This window comes from Bos taurus, chromosome 28, assembly GCF_002263795.3.
Source record: "Bos taurus isolate L1 Dominette 01449 registration number 42190680 breed Hereford chromosome 28, ARS-UCD2.0, whole genome shotgun sequence".
In the NCBI taxonomy this organism is placed as follows: domain Eukaryota; kingdom Metazoa; phylum Chordata; class Mammalia; order Artiodactyla; family Bovidae; genus Bos; species Bos taurus.
This window is the reverse complement of record NC_037355.1, coordinates 18,359,933-18,380,558: the sequence shown is the minus strand read 5'-3', so window position 1 is coordinate 18,380,558 and position 20,626 is coordinate 18,359,933. Positions and strand designations below refer to the sequence as shown.

Here is a 20,626-nt window from a genome sequence, read left to right as displayed (position 1 = left end):
CTGTATCCCCGAAATGGATTTTGAATTTTCCTGCCCCTGCTTTTGTTTATACTGAAGTGTCCTATCTTCTGTTTCCATTTTATAGACCTTTTTTGTTCTGCTATACCTTACTTGCATCATCAAAGTTTCCTTCATAAGTGAGTTCAGAAAAAGATAATTTCTTACTTATGCTCACAGTAAGGATTCAAAAAATGATTATTTGCTTCCTCTTAGTTCTAGTAACATTTGAGCCATGAATATCTCACTGTAACATACTATATTCTCTTTGGAATATGTATTTTCAATTACATGATAAACTTTCGGAGACAGGGACAATGTCTGGTTCATACTTACTGGTGAAATAGAAATGATGCCTAGAGCTTGAAGGCAATTCACCTGATGTTGATTCTTTTCTCTTTCACCTTTGTATCCCCCAGAACACCTAATAGTGCCGTGTAATTATTTAAGAACAGTTTAACTTGTGCTTCATAATGCTTTGTGTCATTCTCCCTTCCATGTGTATGATGAACAAATAGGGCTTATAATTGAATAATTGTTAATTGTATGGCAGTTACTTCTTATTCTTCTTGTTACTTTATTCCTTGTTCTTAGGTTCTTAATGTTTTTGCTGGCCTCTATGCTTGCCATGTTCTCGATTGTCCTTTTTTATTCTCTACTTTGTTAACTTTTTTAAAATCAATTTTTTATTGTGAAATTTCAGATGTAAAAACTTATAAGAATAGTATGATAGACATCATCTTTATTCTCCACCTGGAAGTTTGCCAAATACATTCGCTCTTTCTCCGTCTTTATCTTTGTACTCATATACACTTGCATGCCTGCATGTGCACACATGCACATTTTTCTTTTTCGCTCACATGCACACATGCATGCATACGTACACACACACATTTTTCTTTGTCTGTGTTTAAGCATTTGAAAATAAGTTGCAGACAACATGGGATGTATATTTCAATAGTTCAGCATGTATCATCTAAAAACAAGAACATTTTCCTACATAACCAAAGTACGATTATCATATGTAAAATACTGACAGGAATTCCATAATAATCAACTAATATTCAGTCAATATTCAGTTTATCCTGGTTGTCAAAAGAAAATTCTTTATAATTGCTTTTCTCAAACAAGAATTCAATCAAGATTCATTTGATTATGTCTCTTTAGTTTCTTTTATCATTTTACCATTTTCTAAAAACTACTTGTCATTGATGCTTTGAAGATTCTAGACTTTAAAAAATATCCTCTAAAAATATTCTGCATTTTATATTTGTCTGTACAGGGGAGGGAAAATTTTTCCATTTGCCCCTCTGATTTCTTTTGACTGGTCTAATACAAGACAGATTAGTAAAAGAAAAGCAAATTTAATTTTGTATATATGGTGGTCCCATACCAGACCACCTGACCTGCCTCTTGAGAAACCTGTATGCAGGTCAGGAAGCAACAGTTAGAACTGGACATGGAACAACAGACTGGTTCCAGATAGGAAAAGGAGTACATCAAGGCTGTATATTGTCACCCTACTTACTTAACTCATATGCAGAGTACATCATGAGAAACGCTGGGCTGGAGGAAGCACAAGCTGGAATCAAGATTGTTGGGAGAAATATCAATAACCTCAGATACGCAGATGACACCACCCTTATGGCAGAAAGTGAAGAAGAACTAAAGAGCCTTTTGATGAAGGTGAAAGAGGAGAGTGAAAAAGTTGGCTTAAAGCTCAGCATTCAGAAAAGTAAGATCATGGCATCTTGTCTCATCACTTCATGGCAAATAGATGGGGAAGCAGTGGAAACAGTGTCAGACTTTATTTGTTTGGGCTCCAAAATCACTGCAGATGGTGATTGCAGCCATGAAATTAAAAGACGCTTACTCCTTGGAAGGAAAGTTATGACCAACCTAGATAGCATATTAAAAAGCAGAGACATCTCTAGTCAAGGCTATGGTTTTTCCAGTGGTCATGTATGGATGAGACAGTTGGACTATAAAGAAAGCTGAGCGCCAGCGAATTGATGCTTTTAAACTGTGGTGTTGGAGAAGACTCTTGAGAGTCCCTTGGACTGCAAGGAGATCCAACCTGTCCATCCTAAAGGAGATCGGTCCTGGGTGTTTATTGGAGGGCGTGATGTTGAAGCTGAAATTCCAATACTTTGGCCACCTAATGAGAAGAGCTGACTCATTTGAAAAGACCCTGATGCTGGGAAAGATTGAAGGCAGGAGGAGAAGGGGACGGCAGAGGATGAGATGGTTGGATGGCATCACCAACTCGATGGACATAGGTTTGGGTGGACTCCGGGAGTTGGTGATGGACAGGGAGGCCTGGCGTGCTGCGGTTCGTGGGTCGCCAAGAATCGGACATGACTGAGAGACTGAACTAAACTGAACATAACTAAAAGATTCAAAAATTGACCAAAGCAGGTTGTTTATTTTATATACCTTTTTGGACAAAGAGTAAATTATTTGTGAGGATTTGAGAAAACAAAGAGATTTGAGCTTAGAGTAGCAAATTAATGAAGAAGTAATGAAGTTTGCATATATAGCTTCTCTGCCCCAAACTATGTGTCTCTGGCAATAAGGATGCCTCCGTCCTCCAGCACAGGGAGGAGATCTTCCCATAGGAGCCTTGTTTCCTGCTTTCAGGGGAACAAAGGAGGGTTAGGGTGTTCTTGCATGAACTATTTCTTAGGTAACTTTAATTCAAAATAGTATGCCATTTTGGCGTATTTTGGGGTTGCATCCCCCAATTCCTATCAGTTCATTGTTTATGGTATTACTGAACTTTTTCTCATTTTTTGCTGTAACTGAAAGTTGGATCTTAGTCAGATTCTGATTAAACGTATTTTTCAATAATTTTTCTAAGTGAGATTGGATACTGTATATTCTGCAATGTGTAACAATATGATACTGATTTTTACTGCTTTAAATAATGTTGAGTTTGATCGCTTGGTTTAAATAGCAGTTGCCACATTTCTCCTCTGTGATACTATAATAGCTTTCCCTTCATGATTCATAAGTAATCTTTGGGCTGTTACATTGTAGCTGGGAGAATATTCTGTTATCCAACAAGCTTTCATTTAATGATTATATCCATTTATGATCCTTGCCTAAATTATTAGGACTTTACAAGACAGTCATTATCTATTAATAATACTCTGTTTTCCTATAACTTTTGGCTAATATTCTTTTGTAAGGAAGGGCATTCCTCTTCTTTCTGTCTCCGTAGATTTGTGGGGGTTTTTAATCCAGTGTGTTATTTTCATTTATATTCATTAATCTTTTTTATAGATTAAATTGTCCCAATTTTGTTCAATGGAAGGTCCTTTAAACTGGCTTCTTTGTCCTTTTGACTTGTCTCTCTATTAGTCATTAGAAACTGTCTTACTTTCTGGCACAAAAGGAGACCCAGGTTTGCCTTGTATTTTCTGTGCATTAGACCTAGAGTCTGCCATTTCTTTAATGAATCTTGATCTGCTTTAAGTGTCAGTGGTGATTTTAAACCAAGATATGAGCATTAGGTATGCTCACTTTTATTGGGATTGCTAATTTTAGGCCTTGAAAATGGTATAACTATGGGAAAGACTTAAAAACTGAATTACTTTGTATCTCTTTTTCTTATACTAAATATCTTAATTCCTAAGAAACAGCAATATATTTCCTTATTTGATTTGTATATATATTTGTTTTATACTGTGATTATATAAAACAGTTTCATAATTATAATACCAGCATGATTGCTGATATAAATCCATCTGAGCAAGTTCAAGATGTCCTTGTAGTTCTTTTCTGACCTATAGGAATTATTAAAACTTTACAGTGTACATAAAAGTTGAAAGAATTATACTGTGAAGACTGATATATCTGCAACCTAGACTCTGCAATTAATATTTTACTATATTTGCTTTGTCTTATATCTATTCATCTATCAGTTCAGATTATTTTTTATGATGAAAGTTCTTTTTTTGCATATGTGTGTGTGTATACATACAAATATATATATATATATATATATATATATATATACATTCTTGTGGATAAAAGGTTAAAAGTTTAAAAGTTACTTAAAATAGCTCTCTCTCTCTCTGTGTTTTATGTTATCAGTTTCATAAACAGCCATTCATTACTTCTGTCAGTTTGGTGTTGCCTTTTATCCCTCTTTGAATAAACTATGCTTTCTGTATATGCTTTGTTTGTTTTTCCTCAATGCTGGATGAGTAGTACCTGCCTCTGTTCCCACTTGAAGAGGCAAACACTGTTCTTTTTCTTTTTTTCACCATAGATTTTGCCTTAATTTTGCCTCTAGAAATTAATAAAAATAGAATTTGTCCAGTGCATACCCTGTTTTTTTCATTAGCATAATATTTTTGAGATTCTTCACTAACTAGCATACATCAGTGAGACTCTTCAGTAACTAGCATGTATTGTTCCTTTTTATTGATAAGTATTTCTCTGTATGAATATACCATGGTGCCACTTCCTTCTCTGTCCAATTTATTCCTAGTTGTGTTTTAAATAGTTTGTCCATATTTTAAATTGTTTTCTCTGGGAGACTTTCTCGGATATGAGTTACTCTTAACATTGCATCTTGATCAGATAAATTTTTATTTTTTCCTACTTTACAAAATGCTTTGACATTTTCTCTCTGACTTCATGTGGTCAGCTTTCATGACTGTCTTACAGATTTTTGAAGTTGAATTTATTTTAATCAAAGTACAGAGTTCAGGCTGGAAGTTGAATGGTTCGTGAAGACCTACAAGACCTTCTAGAACTAACACCTGAAAAAGATGTCCTTTTCAATATAGGGGAGTGGAATGCCAAAGTAGGAAGTCAAGAAACACCTGGAGTAACAGGCAAATTTGGCCTTGGAGTACAGAAGGAAGCAGAGCAAAGGCTAATAGAGTTTTGCCAAAAGAATGCACTGGTTATAACAAACACCCTCTTCCAACAACACAAGAGAAGACTCTACACATGGACATCACCAGATGGTCAACACCAAAATCAGATGGATTATATTCTTTGCAGGCAAAATGGAGAAACTCTATACAGTCAGTAAAAACAAGACTGGGAGCTGACTGTGGCTCAGATCATGAACTCCTTATTGCCAAATTCAGACTTAAATTGAGGAAAGTAGGGAAAACCACTAGACCATTCAGACATGGTCTAAATCAAATCCCTTATGATTATACAGTGGAAGTGAGAAATAGATTCAAGGGATTAGATCCGATAGACAGAGTGCCTGATGAACTATGGACAGAGGTTTGTGACATTGTACAGGAGACAAGGATCAAAACCATCTCCAGGAAAAAGAAATGCAAAAAAGCAAAATGGCTGTCTGAGGAGGCCTTAGAAATAGCTGTGAAGAGAAGAGAAGTGAAAAGTAAAGGAGAAAAGGAGAGATACACCCATTTGAATGCAGAGTTCCAAAGAATAGCAAGAAGAGATAAGAAAGCCTTCCTCAGTGGTTAGTGCAAAGAAATAGAGGAAAACAATAGAATGGGAAAGACTAGAGGTCTCTTCAAGAAAATTAGAGATACTAAGGGAACAGTTCATGCAAAGATGAGGTCAATAAAGGACAGAAATGGTATGGACATAATAGAAGCAGAAGATATTAAGAAGAGGTGGCAAGAATACACAGAAGAACTGTACAAAAAAGATCTTCACAACCAAGATAATCACGATGGTGTGATCACTCACCTAGAGCCAGACATCCTGGAATTCAAGTGAAGTCAAGTGGACCTTAGAAATCATCACTACGAACAAAGCTAGTGGAGGTGATGGAATTCCAGTTGAGCTCTTTCAAATCCTGAGAGATGATGCTGTGAAAGTGCTGCACTCAATATGCCAGCAAATTTGGAAAACTCAGCAGTGGCCACAGGACTGGAAAAGGTCAGTTTTCTTTCCAATCCCAAAGAAAGGCAATGCCAAAGAATGCTCAAACTACCACACAATTGCACTCATCTCACACACTAGTAAAGTAATGCTCAAAATTCTCCAAGCCGGGCTTCAGCAATACGTGAACCGTGAACTTCCTGATGTTCAAGCTGGTTTTAGGAAAGGCAGAGGAACCAGAGATCAAATTGCCAACATCTGCTGGATCATGGAAAAAGCAAGAGAGTTCCAGAAAAACATCTATTTCTGCTTTATTGACTATGCCAAAGCCTTTGACTGTGTGGATCACAACAAACTGTGGAAAATTCTGAAAGAGATGGGAATACCAGACCACTTGACCTGCCTCTTGAGAAATTTGTATGCAGGTCAGGAAGCAACAGTTAGAACTGGACATGGAACAACAGACTGGTCCAAATAGGAAAAGGAGTACATCAAGGCTGTATATTGTCACCCTGTTTATTTAACTTCTATGCAGAGTACATCATGAGAAACACTGAGCTGGAAGAAGCACAAGCTGGAATCAAGATTGCCGGGAGAAATATCGATAACCTCATATATGCAGATGACACCACCCTTATGGCAGAAAGTGAAGAGGAACTAAAAAGCCTCTTGATGAAAGTGAAGGAGGAGAGTGAAAAAGTTGGCTTAAAGCTCAACATTCAGAAAAGTAAGATCATGGTATCTGGTCCCATCACTTCATGGAAAATAGATGGGGAAACAGTGGAAACAGTGTCAGACTTTATTTGTTTGGGCTCCAAAATCACTGCAGATGGTGATTGCAGCCATGAAATAAAAAGACTCTTACTCCTTGGCAGGAAAGTTTTGACCAACCTAGATAGCATGTTGAAAAGCAGAGACATTACTTTTCCAACAAAGGTCCATCTAGTCAAGGCTATGGTTTTTCCAGTGTCATGTATGGATGTGAGAGTTGGACTGTGAAGAAAGCTGAGTGCCAAAAAATTGATGGGTTTGAACTGTGGTGTTGGAGAAGACACTTGAGAGTCTCTTGGACTGCAAGGAGATCCAACCAGTCCATCCTAACAGAGATCAGTCATTGGTGTTCATTGGAAGGACTGATGCAAAACTCCAATAATTTGGCCACCTATGCGAAGAGTTGACTCATTGGAAAAGACCCTGGTGCTGGAAGGGATTGGGGGCAGGAGGAGAAGGGGATGACAGAGGATGAGATGGCTGGATGCCATCACCTACTCGATGAACATGAGTTTGAGTGAACTCCGGGAGTTGGTGATGGACAGGGAGGCCTGGCGTGCTGTGATTCATGGGGTCGCAGAGAGTCGGACATGACTGAGTGACTGAACTGAACTGAACTGAGGCACTGAACTGAACAAAGTTCAATATCTATGTATACTTACATATATGCAATGGGGCTTCTCTGGTAGCTCAGCTGGTCAGGAATCCGCCTGCAATGCAGGAGACCCTAGTTCGATTCCTGGGTCAGCAAGATCTGCTGGAGAAGGTATAGACTACCCACTCTAGTATTCTTGTGCTTCCCTGGTGGCTCAGACAGTAAAGAATCTGCCTGTGGTGCAGGAGACCTGAGTTCGATCCCTGGGTTGGGAAGATCCCCAGAAGGATGAACTGGCTACCTGCTCTAGTATTCTGCCCTGAAGAATTCCATGGACTGTATATAGTTCATGGGGTTGCAAAGAGTCAGCGTGACCGAGTGACTTTCACTTCACTTTTTCATATATATGCAAAAGATCTGTGTTATTGGCTACGTTTTTAAGATCTTCTATTGCCTTACTTATTTTTTGACCACTTGAACTGTCTTGGACCAAAAGAGGTTAAGATTTTTGTTATTATTAAGGTTTTGCTGTGTTACTGTTCTATATCCTATACTTTCTGTTTTATGAAACATTTGGTACTTAAGTACTTGTTATGTATTCATTGCTAGTTGCTGCCTTTAGCATTACAGAGTCTCCTTTTGTTGTTGTCCTGTAAAGCTTTTGGATCTGAGTTCTACAATTTCCTGATAACAAGATTATATACTCTGATTTCTTATTGTTTGCATTTGTTTGGTATATCTTTGTCCATCTCTAAATAGCCTTTGTGAATTGTTTGTTGAAAGTGTGTTTCTTGTATTCATGAGTTTTACATTATGAGCCTATCTGAAAATCCTTTTACTGGAGAAATTAGGGCTTCCCTGGTGGCTCAGATGGTAAAGAATCCTCCTGTGATGCAGGAGAACTGGGTTTGATTTTATATATATATATATAGCTGATATACTTTAAAATATATGTTTTATATATATATATAATATATATATTTTATATATATATAGCTGATATACTTGATTTCAGTTTTGTCATATTCTTATATGTTAACTTATGTGTATTATAATTATAGCTTGTCTTTTATATGTGGCCTGTTTTCCTTATTCTTTTTTTGATTTAAGAAGATTGATTGTCATTGTAGTACTGGAACTTTGTATGTTTAAAAACTATATACTGTTAGCTTTATAATGACCTTAATTCTTTTTTTTCTTAGGCTTCTCCTATTTTGTTTTTCTGCTTTATATGATATCATTTTGGAGAAGGCAATGGCAACCTACTCCAGTACTCTTGCCTGGAAAATCCCATGGACGGAGGAGCCTGGTAGGCTGCAGTCCACGGGGTCACTAAGAGTCAGACACGACTAAGTGACTTCACTTTCACTTTTCACTTTCATGCATTGGAGAAGGAAATGGCAACCCACTCCAGTGTTCTTGCCTGGAGAATCCCAGGGACGGGGGAGCCTAGTGGGCTGCTCTATGGGGTCGCACAGAGTCAGACAAGACTGAAGCGACTTAGCAGGAGCAGCAGCAGCAACATGATACCATTTTGTTTATACTTACAGTTTTCTGTGTGGGAATCAATGAACTTATTCTATTTTCCCATTTCTTCCTTTTCTACCGTTCTGTCTTCTTTTTTTAGAGTTGTATTTCTGTTTTGCTAAGTAGATAGTGTTTACATACCAATCCTGCATTTGTATCCTCACCTTTATTTTAGTCTTTGGTCTGCAGTTCAATAAATAAAATGTTTGATACCTGTCTTTTTGTTATGCTTTCTAAAATCATCTGTTGTTTAGAGGAAGCTCATGAGCTAGTGGATTCCTTAAAGTGAATACAGTTTTCTTCACATTCTTGTATCTTTAAAGTGCTTTTCTTTAGTGTTGGTACCTAAAGTACAGCTTGATTGGATACGAAATCCTTGGCCAACACTTTCTTTCACTGAGATTCTCTGAATACCTTGCTCCATTGTTGTATTGTTATCAATAAATTCACGTCTGATTTTTTTCCTTTTTTAAAAAGACCAGGTCGTTTATCTGGTATATGACTAAGGCTGAGCATTTTGGCTCATTTAGTGCCTTTGAAATATTGACTCAGATGGTGAAGAATCTGCCTGCCATAGAGGAGACTCAGGTTCAATCACTGGGTTGGAAAGATCCCCTGTAGAAGGGGATGGCAACTCACTCCAGTATTCTTGCCTGTAGAATTCCGTGGACAGAGGAGCCTGGCAGGCTACCCGTCCATGGGGTTTCAAAGAGTTGGACACGACTGAGTGACTTAAAATATTCAGTTCTTTTATTTTCAGAAAGTTTTCCTGGAGTTAAAGCCTCGAGGGGTGGGGGTGGCTGCTGCTGCTGCTGCTAAGTCGCTTCAGTCGTGTCCGACTCTGTGCAACCCCATAGATGGCAGCCCACCAGGCTCCCCGTCCCTGGGATTCTCCAGGCAAGAACACTGGAGTGGGTTGCCATTTCCTTCTCCAATGCATGAAAGTGAAAAGTGAAAGTTAAGTCGCTCAGTCATGTCCGACTCTAGCGACCCCATGGGCTGCAGCCTACCAGGATCCTCTGGGGGAAACATTAATTCTATCCTTGTTATTTTATTTTTATTATTTAAGGGCTCCAGTTGCATGCAGATTGGATCTTCTTTGCCTGTCTTTTATGTCTATCACTTTCTCTTTGATGTTTTTAAATTCTTTATTTTATATTTTTTGTTTTGATACACTGTATCCCTTTTTGCAGCATTTACCTGCAGTTTATCCTTTACTAGTGTGGGGTGTTAGATTTCAGATTCTTGGTTTCTCTCCTATTTGCAGTAGCTTTTTAAGCTACACTTAATTCATTTTGAAGTATCATGTTACTTTTTTTTTGTTCTTTGTTTTTTGGAGAGTGGTTGGTGGGGTATTTTTATCAGCTGAAGCATTGGAATTCTACTTTCATTTTATAGTAACTTTCTACGGGTGTTTGAGTCTTTTGTTGTTGTTGTTGTTCCTAATGAAATAGGTAGGATGCAGTATTTTTCTGGGTCAGGTGGTAATACTGGAGGGGAGTGGGTAAAAGGAGTTACTTGGTTTCATAGTTCAAAACTGTTTTCTATTATTGGAAGGATGGATAGTAGTTTCTTTAATAAATGGTTTGTTTAGAGATGTTGGTCGGTTGATTTTCGGATAGTTTGATGCTATTTTATATCTAAGGGGTTTTAATTTCAGTTCCTTTCTCCTCCTCCTCTTCTTTCTCGTCCCCTCATCCCCACCCTTTCTCTGCCTCCTCTTGCTCCCTCTCCCCTCCTCTTCCTTGTCTTCTTCCTTCCTTCTTTTTTTCATGGCCAAACCTTCAAAGGATACCTCGGCAATTGTGTGTGTCTCTTCTCCACAAGACTAACAACTTCTGAACCACAATGCTTTCGGAGCCCCTACCAGGGCTATGGTAGCCACCAGATTTTGTATCCATCTTCTAGAGGAGAGGATTAAATAAGTTGATCTTATTTTGTGTTCTGCAGTTGGTTTTCAGTTGCTCAGTCATGTCCAACACTTTGCGACCCCATGGACTGCAGCATGCCAGGCTTCCCTGGCCTTCACCATCACCCAGCTTGCTCAAACTTACGTTCATTGAGTCAGTGATGCCATCCAACCATCTTGTCCTCTGTTGTCCCCTTCTCCTGCCTTCAATCTTTCCCAGGATCAGGCCTTTTCCAGTGAGTCAGCTCTTTGCATCAGGTGGCCAATTGTTTTGCAATACCTGACCATTTGGGTAAGGCCTCCAAGAGCTGGCTCTGTTGTTTTCAGTTGTAAATTGAAGTCTGTTTTCCAGTTATGCTGTTGGCTTGGGCCATAGATGATTTTATTTGCTTTCCTTGTTGATGTGAAACTTTTCATGGGATTCTAGAAAAGATTCCAATTTAGGTGACTATCATTATCTTCCCTGGTGGCTCAGAGGTTAAAGCATCTGCCTGCAGTGAGGGAGACCAGGGTTTGATCCCTGGGTCGGGAATATCCCCTGGAGAAGAAAATGGCAACCCACTCCAGTATTCTTGCCTGGGAAATCCCATGGACAGAGGAGCCTGGTGGCCTATAGTCCACAGGATCGCAAAGAGTTGGACACGACTGAGCGACTTCACTATCACTATCACTGTCTATCATTATCTTATAGAAACTGGAAAGTCATACTCCGATCACTTTAACAAACGATTTAGTGCCTCTTCCATGTAAGCTTCAAATTAATACTGAAGCCACAAATACTCACAAAATAATCCTAGTTTTAATGGACCTTTCTAAGAATGATACACAAATACTAGGGCTTCTCTGGTGGTTCAGATGGTAAAGAATCTGCCTGCCGTGCAGGAGACCTGGGTTCAATCCCTGGGTCGGAAAAATCCCCTGGAGAAGAAAATGGCTACTCATTACAGTATTCTGGCCTGGAGAATTCCATGGATAGAGAAGCCTGGCGAGCTACAGTCCATGGGGTCGCAGAGTCGGACATGACTTAGCGACTAACACAAAAATGATACTGCTGCTGCTACTGCTAAGGCACGTCAGTTGTGTCTGACTCTGTGTGACCCCATAGACAGCGGCCCACCAGGCTCCCATCCCTGGGATTCTCCAGGCAAGCATACTGGAGCGGGTTGCCATTTCCTTCTCCAGTGCAGGAAAGTGAAAAGTGAAAGTGAAGTCGCTCAGTCATGTCAGACTTGTCGAGACCTCATGGACTGTAGCCTACCAGGCTCCTCCATCCATAGGATTTCCCAGGCAAGAGTACTGGAGTGGGTTGCCATTGCCTTCTCCAAAAAATGATACAGAATACATTAAAAATAGTATTTTATTCAGTAGCTATTAGATAAATACTTCCCACCATTTACAGATGAGGATTTTGAGTCTGAGAGGTTAACAGCAACTTACTAACTAGTTATTAATGGGTAAGAGTCACACCTGTAGGACTTGCTCCACCAAAATGACCATATCCTATTTTACTTCATTTGATATTCACTAAACATTTATTGAGTTCCTTAGACTGTACTGAGTTATATATTAGGCACTGGTGATTGAGCAGTGAACAAAATAGGCTGAAATACTATTCCTTTTTTTTTTTTTTAATAATTTTATTTATTTATTTTTGGCTGTGCTGGGTCATCACTGCTGCATGAGCTTTTCTCTAGTTGCCACGGATGGGGGCTGTACTTTGTTGAGGTGCCTGGACTTCTCATTGCAGTGGCTTCTCTTGTGGAGCACGCACATGGCTCTGGTGGTTGTGGGTCCTGGGCTTTGGAGCACAGGCTTAATAGTTGTGGTGCGTGAGCTTAGCTGCTCCATGGCATGTGGGAGCTTCCTGGATCAGGGATCGAACCTACGTCTACTGCATTGGCAGGTGGATTCCTTACCAGTGAGCCGCCAGGGAAGCCCCCAAAATTCCTATTCTTACAGAACTTACATTTTAGCAATAATGTGCTCTCCTGGCCTAACCCACTAGTCTATCTTCTTGAAACTATTTGACTTTGTGAAAGTAATACTAGTCAAAGGTATTTATAGGACCTAATTATATGTATCATTCAACGTGATTGTGATTTTAATAATGCCACAAAGCTAAATAGTTTCTTACACTCCAATTGACTAGTTTACTTATATACTATAACATAAACAAAAATAAAAGCTAAAAATGTAGATTGCCAGTGAAATTATGTACTCTTGGTATTTCCGCAATACAGTATGGTATATTAAAGACATTACTGGTTTTACTTTTTTAAACTTTATATTGTTTGATGTCTGTTGAAAATAGGTTGTTATTTCAAGATTTAAAGTAGAAAACTCATCTTCCCAACTTAACATACTTAGGAAAGTATTGATTTTATACCACATAGTTTTAGATGGCTTAAAATTCCATGTTAAACATTTCTGAGTGTTTTAGTCTTCACTTACTTCCGTGAGAAGTGAAGGATTTTTATAACCTGCTTTTAAATAATAGAATCCTATTTAGAATTCTTCTATTGCTTTGTTAAGAAAATAATACTTTCATCGTGTCATTTCTTAATGTATTTTGCTAACTCTGGAAGGCAGTGTTACTGTAAATTCCAATATGGAACAATATAAAATAAGGTAATCTGTATTTACTCTGCTAATTTTAATACAGAGCAACAAAGTGGCTGATTGGCACCCTCTGTTGGTCATTTTATTTACCTACAGGCAGAAATATGTTAATAAAATAGTTAAAAATTTGACTTTTATATTTTTATTTGTCTTTTAAATTAGCTTTTACAAATCTTACCAAAATAATTCTCTAAACCAGGTTTGTAAGAATAAGGTACACTGTTATATAGCTGTGCTTTTGAGTGAGTGATTTTTATGGTTATTTGCTTTTTCTTCAGACTGGCTAATTGTAGCATTTAGAATTGGCATTAACATTGCAGATTTTAAAGCAAGTATTTATTTAACTGTAGCAAACTCTTAGCTACAGTAGCTCGTTGTTAAATAGATAATGTTTAACAATTTTGTTGTCAATTTGGATTAATTAGAAAAACATAACGTTTTAGCACCCTAAATAGCAATTGAGTTATTTGAATTGAAAATAATTCAAGCTTGTGAAACATGAGGCTGGATTACTTCATCTCTTAATTTTTTAAAGGCAGACTTAATTATTCTGTAAGATTATATGGTTAATTGGATTTATATTATAGTTTGATAATATTTGTGTATAATAAATGTGTTGACTAGTCCTGAAAAGGACTTTTCTATTCAAGTAATTTACAGTTATAGGGGGAAAAAGCTATACCCTGCCAGGTGGTTGAATAATTTAGAGTGGGAAAATTTTTTTGGTAAATATTCAGCCAGTTGCTTTTGGTGTTTCTAGTATTTTAGAATTTCACTTGTCTGCCAAAGCCTTAAATTTAATCCAATTTAATAATGCCTAATGGATTTAAATTTTAGCATAATCTATGATCTATTCCATAATACTGAAGTTACTCACTGTGTTAGAGCTTCCTTGTATTTTTTCATTGAAATAAATAATTTGAAGAATTTATGCATTGCTCATATAGGAGATATTTTTAGAAATATTTACTTACAAATGCCAGCCAACTGTGTTTATACTATATTTCTTGTACCAATTTGAGGAAATTGAGATTTGTGTTTGATTTCTAGTTGGCCTTTCAGTATATAATTTCAAAGCATAGTAGACTATTCAGTTGAATTTTTCACTCTGATGACCTAATAAGCCAGCTGGTATTCCCCAACATGACAAACTGAACTTGTCTATGAAATATTGAACTTGACTCTCTAAAATTTATGATTCAACAAAACATTATTTTGAAATAATGAGTACTTTTATTTTTCACTGAGTGAATTCCCTGTTTTAATTTAAATACCAGTGTAACCACAAAATTATTAGATGGGATCCTGAGAATTTATGGCTTTAAGTCTACTATATTACTTAAGTTATACCTAGTGCTAGATTCTGTAAATTCTACATATATAAATTCTATAAATAACTATATATATAAATGTCCCATATAGGCTTACTGACCATAAGTACCTCAGTAAATTATTTTTGCTCCTTTGGAATATATTTCAGCTGTAATACTTATGGGCTTAATCCAATAAAAGAATTAAAAAAAAAGTAGGATGATATATTTTGTTTTAAAATTTGATGCGTGATAATGAATATTATGTGCAGTCTTTTTAGCAAGGCTACTGATGTGTATAAAATGTGTCATACTCTTCTGAAACTTAGATACACTTCACACTCCCACTCAATCTTTCTCCAAAAGCCCTTTTAGAATCAAAACAGTATTCAAATGAAGCTTCTATCTTATCACATACTTGAGGTACCTAATTAAATTAACTGGCAGTTAATTGGCTAACCAAATTGAATAGAGACAAAAGAAAAAAAGAAAAAGAAAAAAACAGTGCACAGAAGACTACTCCTGGATACATTGCTCTAGAAATGGAATGCTAATCTCTAAATGTAGGTTATTTATTAGGAAACAGGATATTGGAGAACTGTTTAGAGATGGGATTGATTTGGTGTAATGGAAATAGAGTCCCTTGGACTGCAAGGAGATCCAACCAGTCCATTCTGAAGGAGATCAGCCCTGGGATTTCTTTGGAAGGAATGATGCTAAAGCTGAAACTCCAGTACTTTGGCCACCTCATGCAAAGAGTTGACTCATTGGAAAAGACTCTGATGGTGGGAAGGATTGGGGGCAGGAGGAGAAGGGGACGACAGACGATGAGGTGGCTGGATGGCATCACCGACTCAATGGACGTGAGTTTGAGTGAACTCTGGGAGTTGGTGATGGACAGGGAGGCCTGGCGTGCTGCGATTCATGGGGTCGCAAAGAGTCGGACACGACTGAGCAACTGAACTGAACTGCATGGAAATAATTATTTTGAAAAAAAAATTTGTGATAATAGTATAGTCTACATTCAAACCTGGAAGTGTCTTATATCCCAAGAATTTCCTTTGAGACATTTTCTATTGTCATGCTAATATTTTCCTCTCCACATTTATTCTCTCTAGAGGGCCACTCCCTTCCTTTGCCACCTTAGTTAATTTATTGTTTTGATATATGCTTAGTGTTTAAAGCTTCAAGGAAATAAATTACAATATTACTTGCACATGAATATGTAGCAGAGAATAATTTTTTAAATGTTTGTTGGAGATTTTATAGGGATAATATACTCTTTGGTGGCAAGCTCATGGTTAGAAAGTTTATTTATTAACTTTTTCAGATGACTATAATCTGGTAAGCTAGAAATGTAATTTATGAAATGGTTACCCAAGATATACTTCCTAGGACTTGTGTAAATATGGCATATCTTGTTTATAAATGTAAGAGGTCACAAAAGACTTTCATTGTAGAGTAAGCTGATATGCAATCATCAGGGAAAGTACAGGTTAAATGAAAAAATCAAAGAGAGAATGGCTCTATTTCTTTTAAAGTCAGCTAGCTGTTGACTAAACATCACAAAATTTGAGTCAAATAGTTTATATTAACTGGAAGTCATTGTTATTCCAGGATACGTGTTTGTTTTTAATATTTAGGCATTTATGAAAGATTGTTAAAACAATTGCTTATTAGAGAAGATCTTTGTTTTTTCATTAGGTTTTCATTTTCTTTTGACAGTGAGAATTTTGAAAGTAAAGAACGGACAGCTTGTAGAGGAAAGATTGCCATATCAGGTATGCTGTAATGGATCATTTTTATATTGCTGAGTAAATTCTATAAAGTAACTTCCTAGAGTTAGTGGTTTTTTTTAATTCCTTATATCCATTTTCATTTTTCATTTTATTTTGCATACCTCTACCAGAATATTTGTTCTAAAACACTGTTTTCATCATTATGCTCTACATTTGTGTAGACTATTACAGTCTGAGAAAACTGATTCATGTATATTGCATACATTAATGTAGTTTTCTCTTCAGTGCAACACTGTGAAATAAGCAGGGTAGTTCTGTTTTTCTACAGACTCACTTAGCAGCAGCAGCAGAGGTTAAATGACTTCCTGTAAGTAGTTGAGCTGGGCTACAAACTCTAGTCTTTTGACTCTCCGTTCCTTTTCTGCTCGGAAGTTTGAGTACCGCTTCCTCTTAATGTCTGTCTACCCTGAAATTTCCATGAGGGTTGGAACCGTGTTTGCTTGGTTTGTCACTGTATACCCAGAAACGAATACAGCGCTCGTACGTAGTTACTATTCAGTGAATATTGATTGGATGATGACTGCACTCTGTTGCCCATAGGATAGAGAGTAGACTCTCCCCCACCAGAGTTTTATATTTCGATCCAACCATTTTTCCTTAGATTGTGTAGTCCATGGGGTTGCAAAGAGTTGGACACGACTGAGTGACTTTCACACTCACAACTATTTTTCTAGTCATATCGTCCACTATTCCTATACATAAGCTGTCTGTATTAGCCATATATTTTTCTCTGTATTCTGTAAATACACCGTATGCTCCTGACCCCCAGTTAACTCTTGAAATAACTATAGTATCTTCAGGATCTAATAGCTCACCTATAAAGCCTTCCCTGTTATCATTCCCCTAGAAATGATGTTTTCCTTCTCTGAATTCTTAATGCAGTTAGGAAACCTTTTACCACTAGATGGCACTTATGCAGTGTTGTCTCAGTTTCTCCAAAGTGTTTAAGGAAGCTAAAGACAATGGCTTGGAGATACCACAGATTGGAGTGAATAAATACATGACTGACTCATGTGTCTGGTAGTTAGATAATGTATCTTTTATAATTATTATCTCACTGATACATTTTAGAAACAACAGACCTCCAGCAGTCCTTAAGTAATAACTAGTTTGTTTCATTGGCTGAAAGCCTTATTCTCTTAGCTCCAGGAAGCCTGCTGCTGCATTTCAGGCCATGTCACCCAAGGAACTGTTTTTAGAAATGTCTTCATGATAAACAAAAATTCTACTACAGGACGGGTAGACCTGTATTTTACATATGACATAATTGTCCTAAATCAGAGGAATTATTCTTAGCAGAAATTCTTCAGAAAATAACTATATATAAAAATCTATTGTTTGCTGTATAGTTATTTATGTTTTCCTCTTTGAAATTATGAGTGGAATAAAACATGTTTTATATCTTATTTATGCTTCTGATGCCAAACAGCACTTTTACATATTATACTGTTGTTAACTATGTTCAATAAATTTTAATGTGAAAAAACAAAATATTACAGATTTTTAAAGAGGATTCTAAAAATACTTAAATATAATCCTTAAATAATTAAATATAATTCCTTGCTTATGCTGTAGTACCACTCAGTACACAAATGAGATGTGTTAAATTGTTGTTGAAGACTGAATGCCATGATAGAGTTAGCCTCTATTGTCATTTCATAATAGGTTATTGACGGCAGCAGTTCATGAAATTAGCATTAACTGTCCATTTAGAAGAGTGTTTAAATAAAACCATTTAAGAGAGAAAACTATTTTCTTAACCATGAATACTTGAGTGTAGAAATTAATCTTATTTCATGTGTTCTTATTATAAATGATAATTTTAAATTAAGGAGCCAAAATTCTCAGAAAATGGGATACATTTTCTCCTACAAAATTTCTTCTCATCTTTGCTTAGGCTTAATCATACCCTGTCTCTGTATTTGTAAAAGATAAAAACAAAGAACGTTAAAAATGAATTCACCTTTATAAATCCATTTTGTTTTGATAGGGGAATGAAAATATGACTCGTTTTGGTCAAAATGAATATTTGCAACAAAATTTCATAGCGTTTCTGAGATTACATTGTTTTCCAGAAGATACTTGGATTTTCTGTTTCCAGCTTCACCACTCACTGGCCACATCTTTCACTTCAGTTCAGTTCAGTCGCTTAATCATGTCCGACTCTTTGCGACTCCATAAATAGCAGCACGCCAGGCCTCCCTGTCCATCACCAACTCCCGGAGTTCACTCAAACTCAAGTCCATCGAGTCGGTGATGCCATCCAGCCATCTCATCGTCTGTCGTCCCCTTCTCCTCCTGCCCCCAATCCCTCCCACCATCACAGTCTTTTCCAATGAGTCAACTCTTTGCATGAGGTGGCCAAAGTACTGGAGTTTCAGCTTTAGCATCATTCCTTCCAAAGAACACCCAGGACTGATCTCCTTTAGAATGGACTGGTTGGATCTCCTTGCAGTCCAAGGGACTCTCAAGAGTCTTCTCCAACACCACAGTTCAAAAGCATCAGTTCTTCGGCACTCAGCTTTCTTCACAGTCCAACTCTCACATCCATATATGACCACTGGAAAAACCATAGCCTTGACTAGACAGACCTTTGTTAGCAAAGTAATGTCTCTGTTTTTGAATATGCTATCTAGACTGGTCATAACTTTCCTTCCAAGAAGTAAGCGTCTTTTAATTTCATGGCTGCAGTCACCATCTGCAGTGATTTTGGAGCCCAAAAAATAAAGTCTGACACTGTTTCCACTGTTTTCCCATCTATTTGCCATGAAGTGATGGGACCAGATGCCATGATCTTAGTTTTCTGAATTTTGAGCTTTAAGCCAACTTTTTCACTTTCCTCTTTCACTTTCATCAAGAGGCTTTTTAGTTCCTCTTCACTTTCTGCCATAAGGGTGGTGTCATCTGCATATCTGAGGTTATTGATATCTATCCTGGCAATCTTGATTCCAGATTGTGTTTCTTCCAGCCCAGCATTTCTCATGATGTACTCTGCATAGAAGTTAAATAAGCAGGGTGACAATATACAGCCTTGATGTACTCCTTTTCCTATTTGGAACCAGTCTGTTGTTCCATGTCCAGTTCTAACTGTTGCTTCCTGACCTGCATATAGGTTTCTCAAGAGGCAGGTGAGGTGGTCTGGTATTCCCATCTCTTTCAGAATTTTCCACAGTTTGTTGTGATCCACACAGTCAAAGGCTTTGGCATAGTCAATAAAGCAGAAATAGATGTTTTTCTGGAACTCTCTTGCTTTTTCCATGATCCAGCAGATGTTGGCAATTTGATCTCTGGTTCCTCTGCCTTTTCTAATACCATCTTGAACATCTGGAAGTTTACGGTTCATGTACTGCTGAAGCTTGGCTTGGAGAATTTTGAGCATTACTTTACTAGTGTGTGAGATGAGTGCAATTGTGTGGTCGTTTGAGCATTCTTTGGCATTGCCTTTCTTTGGGATTGGAATGAAAACTGACCTTTTCCAGTCCTGTGGCCACTGCTGAGTTTTCCAAATTTGCTGGCATATTGAGTGCAGCACTTTCACAGCATTATCTATCAGGATTTGAAAGGTCAACTGGAATTCCATCACCTCCACTAGCTTTGTTCGTAGTGATGCTTTCTAAGGCCCACTTGACTTCACATTCCAGGATGTCTGGCTCTAGGTGCGTGGTCAAACCATCATGATTATCTGGGTTGTGAAGATCTTTTTTGTACAGTTCTTCTGTGTATTCTTGCCACCTCTTCTTAATATCTTCTGCTTGTGTTAGGTCCATACCATTTCTGTCCTTTATGGACCTCATCTTTGCATGAAATGTTCCCTTGGTATCTCTAATTTTCTTGAAGAGACCTCTAGTCTTTCCCATTCTGTTGTTTTCCTCCATTTTTTTGCCTTGATTGCTGAAGAAGGCTTTCTTATCTCTTCTTGCTATTCTTTGGAACTCTGCATTCAGATGTTTATATCTTTCCTTTTCTCCTTTGCTTTTCGCTTCTCTTCTTTTCAAAGCTATTTGTAAGGCCTCCCCAGACAGCCATTTTGCTTTTTTGCATTTCTTTTCCATGGGGATGGTCTTGATCCCTGTCTCCTGTACAATGTCACGAACCTCAGTCCATAGTTCATCAGGCACTCTTATCTATCAGATCTAGTCCCTTAACTCTATTTCTCACTTCCACTGTATAATCATAAGGGATTTGATTTAAGTCATACCTGAATGGTCTAGTGGTTTTCCCTACTTTCTTCGATTTAAGTCTGAATTTGGCAATAAGGAGTTCATGATCTGAG

At 37.4% G+C, this 20,626-nt stretch overlaps 1 protein-coding gene across 4 annotated transcripts in view; it reads left to right on the top strand.

Annotated features, from left to right (window-relative positions):
- The window catches only part of RTKN2 (rhotekin 2), a 114,339-nt gene that overhangs the window by 14,416 nt on the left and 79,297 nt on the right, over positions 1-20,626 (top strand). For all 4 annotated transcript variants that reach the window (XM_059882568.1, XM_024986727.2, XM_059882569.1 and 1 more), the window contains one exon: positions 16,280-16,335. In XM_059882568.1, coding sequence (XP_059738551.1) covers positions 16,280-16,335 — 56 coding nt within the window. The remainder of the gene's footprint in view (positions 1-16,279; positions 16,336-20,626) is intronic.